The sequence below is a fragment of the Giraffa tippelskirchi genome, chromosome 10 (assembly GCF_054371585.1).
Source record: "Giraffa tippelskirchi isolate mGirTip1 chromosome 10, T2T-mGirTip1v1.2.pri, whole genome shotgun sequence".
In the NCBI taxonomy this organism is placed as follows: domain Eukaryota; kingdom Metazoa; phylum Chordata; class Mammalia; order Artiodactyla; family Giraffidae; genus Giraffa; species Giraffa tippelskirchi.
The window spans coordinates 103,601,082-103,604,972 of NC_137284.1; the positions used below are offsets into that span (position 1 = coordinate 103,601,082).

Below are 3,891 nucleotides of genomic sequence, written 5' to 3' on the forward strand. Positions count from 1 at the left end.
CCCCACATCCTTGGTATCTCCAGACAGTCCTAGGATACCTCCTACATTTGCAGGCCCAACGACAATCATAAAGTAAGCCCTCCTGAGATCATCAGTGTGTACTCTCACCTCCCGCTCGAGAGGTGTGTGTAGCGTCAGTCATCTCAGAAAAGCTCCCTCTACAGCATTGTGTGTATCAAGGTTGATTCAACAATATTAACATTTATATTTCTAGACTCTCAAGTCTATATTGGCAATTTAAACATCCAAATGACCCCAGTGTTCTCATCTTGCTTTTATGTACATTTACCTATGTATATAAAAATATATCACACTGCATGACTAACCACTGCCTTCAGGTTCCTGAGTATACAGTTTCCAAAGACAAGTATTAAAGTATTTTCAGTTCCCTGATGTTGCAAGGATCCTGAGTAGCTGTTATTCTGGAAATATGTGATTGTACCAACATCAACAGCAGCAAGGAGAAAATAGGTTTGACTCGGGTATGCTTAATTTATTTTATTTTTAGCAATTTTCTGAGATGCACTCTGCCTTTGAAGCAAATTTCTATTAGACAGAGATTATTTTCCAGGTATCAATTCAGCTAAACTATTAGTTCCTTAATGGTTCTTTTTAAAAAACTAAATAATTAAATTTAAAGGACTTTTTTGAATGTTCCCTCAAAATGTGTCCTTATTCATGGTTACCTTTGTACATCTGCCAAATTACTAGCATAAAACACATTGGTCTTTCATTGCATTGAATCATTTTCCTTCCTTAAAGATTTAGGGGAACTCAGTGTATAAATATTTTAAAATTATTTCCTAGAAGTTTCCTTGACCTTCTAGTGATAATGGATTGCCCTTTTGGGTCAACCTCATTCCACGCATAGGTCCTAGATAACATTAACAAATACAATACTCAGATTGTTAAAAAAAAAAAAAGTCACCATCCTATGTCCAACACAGCATAAGCATTTTCTCCTTAAACCACACACATTAGTGGTAGAATGCCATAGTTTGACAAAGAAACAAATAAATTTAAATGCACCTTATTCTCCATCCCTTGTTTCATTTCATTATCAAGATGAAAAGTGTCAAAGCATATGTTCAGAAAAGCAAGCCATTAAACAAAGAAATTTGCATACTTTTTTCTTTTTTAGGTGTAAAATTCCCAGTCATAAAATAAGAATAGGTAGAATATATAAACTTATAACTTTACTACAGTCACCTTTTCAGAAGTCAGCAGAAACCAAAAGATCATTGGCTAGAATCAGGGGGCTTGGGTTCTGGTCAATGTTCTGATCCTTATTCTATGAACTTGCAAAGCCCAGCCTCAGTTTCCTTATTTGTAAGGTAAGATAAGAACAATTCCCCTGTGTACCACAGAATTGCTGTAAGAATTCATTTTTGTAGACATCTAGCTACATAGTTTATTAACAAGCCTTCTGCAAACTGTGAAGTTAAATATGAGTGGGAATCATTATTGTTGCTACAATTATCATGTGAATAAGACACATGATAGAATCCAGAAAATGAACTATCATTAAGTACTTTGTTGTTCCATAAACCTTAATAGCTAAAAGGATTAATTATACATGCATAAATATATAATATTGTAAAAAGAGTATGCATATAACATCCACAAAATTTACTAGAAAGTTTCACTACTTTTCTCTAATATTCTCAGCCCTTTTTTCTGCTCATTTCTCTCTATCCTATCAATAGTGTGTATACAAGAAGCTGTAGTTTTTTATTCTTCATCATGACTGTACATTTTTTTTTAAAGACTTTCTTTTTTTTTTTTTTTTGAGAACAGGGAGGTTTAATAAAAACAGGCCTAGACACTGTTTTCTCTTAAACAGACAAACCATAATGAACAAGGTCCATGAGGCCTTCCATCCCAAAAGGCCAAAATCATTGAAGCGTGTATCCCTACACAAAGCACAATGACGAAGGGCATAAACAAAAGCCATGAGTACATTCTTCTGTCACCTTTTCTTAGGTTACGAATACATTTCATGAATCTCTTGACTTCTCTGCCATAGCTCAAACTCCCCAGAAGAAAAATACCGTTTACAATAAGAATGTGATCAGTGTCCCAAGCTTTCACATCATATCATTTTTTCGTTTCTTCAACCTCAAAACTTGCCAGAGCAAGAACTTTGTCTCCAGAGCCAAGGTCTGTAGAGACTTTCTCAAACTGGCTGAGAATAGCACCTGCGTTTGCTGACAAGTTCTCATCATCTGCAGTCAGCTTCTCTCCAAGTTTCCTGAGAGCTGTAAGTATCTCCACTTTCTGTTGAGTATACAGGTCTCTTTCCAGCTTTCCTACCATGAGATCTCTATCTATCTCTGCTAAACTTGTCCGAAGCTGACCTGGTTGTTTCTTTGCAAATAATCTGATGACCTCTGGGGTTTTAAAGGCCTGGCTGATAGCTGCCTGGATAGCCAGTTGCATTCCACTTAGTTCATCAACCAACGTCATATTTCCAGACATAATTTTCTTCAGTGAATCATTAAATTCACTTAGTTGCTCCAGAGTTTCCTTTTTGGTTTCTTCATATTCATCTGTATCAAGTTCCTCTCTGCATTCCTCCAGGTCTTGTAATTGTTGCATTAGTCTATCCAACTGTTCTTCTAAATTCTGCTTTAATTTGCTTGTCTCGGTCTTTCCTCTGGAAGCCATTTTAATCTCTGTCTCTTAGTACTCTTAACTCTGCTCAGTGCCCGGTCTCAAAAGGCATAAACCTCCAATTCTTGAAGTTCCAAGTGTCTTCAACTTGAGGAAAGCGAAACTTATCATCAGGACTAAAACAGGCTCAAAGTTCAAACCACCTTGGGGTGGAGTCGTCTGAGGGGCCCAGCCCGGGCGGACGCGTGCAGGAGCTAAAGACTTTCAAAACACTTAAAATGACCTCCAATTCATTGCTGCCAAGATGATAAGATTTAGATGCTAATGAGGCTTTGTACAATGTATAAAGCTTTGTATGTTGTTCCCAGAAACAGTTAACAGGAAAAGGTTGGGGAGTTTATTCCTCTGGAATATCCAAAGGTAGAATAAATATGACTGGGACTGGGTTAGAGGAACTCAGAGCCAGAACTTTGGTGAATGATTCCTTCATTTGCATGGGCAGAATCAGAAAAAAAAGAGTAATAGATAACGAATTACTTTCCTAGAGCTGCCATAACAAATTACCACAAACCTGGTGCCCTGAAACAACATAAATTTATTCTCTCACAGTTCTGGAGGCCAGAAGTCTGAAATCAAGGTGTCAGCTGGACCACACTCCCACTCAAGGATCTAAGGGAGAATCTTTCCTGGCTTCTTCCAACTTCACATGGCCCCTGGCACTTCTTGGTTTGTGGTGCCTAACTGCAGTCTCTGCCTGCATCCTCACAGAGCCTTCTTCTCTCTATCCCTGTCTCTGTCCCCTTCAATCCAAGCTGGTAGCGTTTCAACATTCTTAAAAACCTCACAGACCTACTGTGTATCATTAGACGTGAGGGGCTCCACAGATCTTTCCTGAATAACCCCATCTCTATTACTTGTGTCTGCTGAAGTGGCTGAGCAGACCCATGAGCCACATACCTAGTCTCTTCAGCCAAAGGTTTCCCAGCCATGTTCTTGGGCTTCACTTCAGAGCCTGCTTTCCCAACAATGAATTTCCTCATTTTAGCATCCTTTGCAACCTGGGTCGGAGAAGGCAATGGCACCCCACTCCAGTACTCTTGCCTGGAAAACCCCATGGATGGAGGAGCCTGGTGGGCTGCAGTCCATGGGGTCGCTAGGAGTCGAAGACGACTTAGTGACTTCACTTTCACTTTTCACTTTCATGCATTGGAGAAGGAAATGGAAACCCACTCCAGTGTTCTTGCCTGGAGAATTCCAGGAATGGGGGAGCCTGTTGGG

General features: G+C 39.2%; 1 protein-coding gene across 2 annotated transcripts; it reads right to left on the reverse strand.

Moving 5' to 3' along the window:
* Window positions 1-1,798: 1,798 nt before the first annotated feature.
* LOC145523385 (protein LZIC-like) lies at window positions 1,799-2,837 on the reverse strand. 2 transcript variants are annotated; one of them, XM_081533563.1, is made up of 2 exons: window positions 2,730-2,837; window positions 1,799-2,675 (listed from the first exon to the last, which is right to left on the reverse strand). In XM_081533563.1, exons 1-2 carry the CDS (start codon window positions 2,782-2,784, stop codon window positions 2,098-2,100), a joined length of 633 nt encoding a protein of 210 aa, XP_081389689.1. In that variant the 5' UTR covers window positions 2,785-2,837; the 3' UTR covers window positions 1,799-2,097. The 2 variants fall into 2 exon arrangements, with proteins under 2 accessions (XP_081389689.1, XP_081389690.1); XM_081533564.1 differs by having other exon boundaries at window positions 2,042-2,162; window positions 2,338-2,836.
* Between the last annotated feature and the right edge of the window lie 1,054 nt (window positions 2,838-3,891).

What these genes read in the sequence shown, in the direction of transcription:
- LOC145523385 (XM_081533563.1), bottom strand. Translation starts at nt 2,784, where the DNA reads ATGATAAGTTTCGCTTTCCTCAAGTTGAAGACACTTGGAACTTCAAGA. An exon ending in TGGAACTTCAAGAATTGGAG is followed by an intron (nt 2,676 to 2,729) that starts GTTTATGCCTTT and finishes ACTAAGAGACAG; the next exon opens with AGATTAAAATGGCTTCCAGA.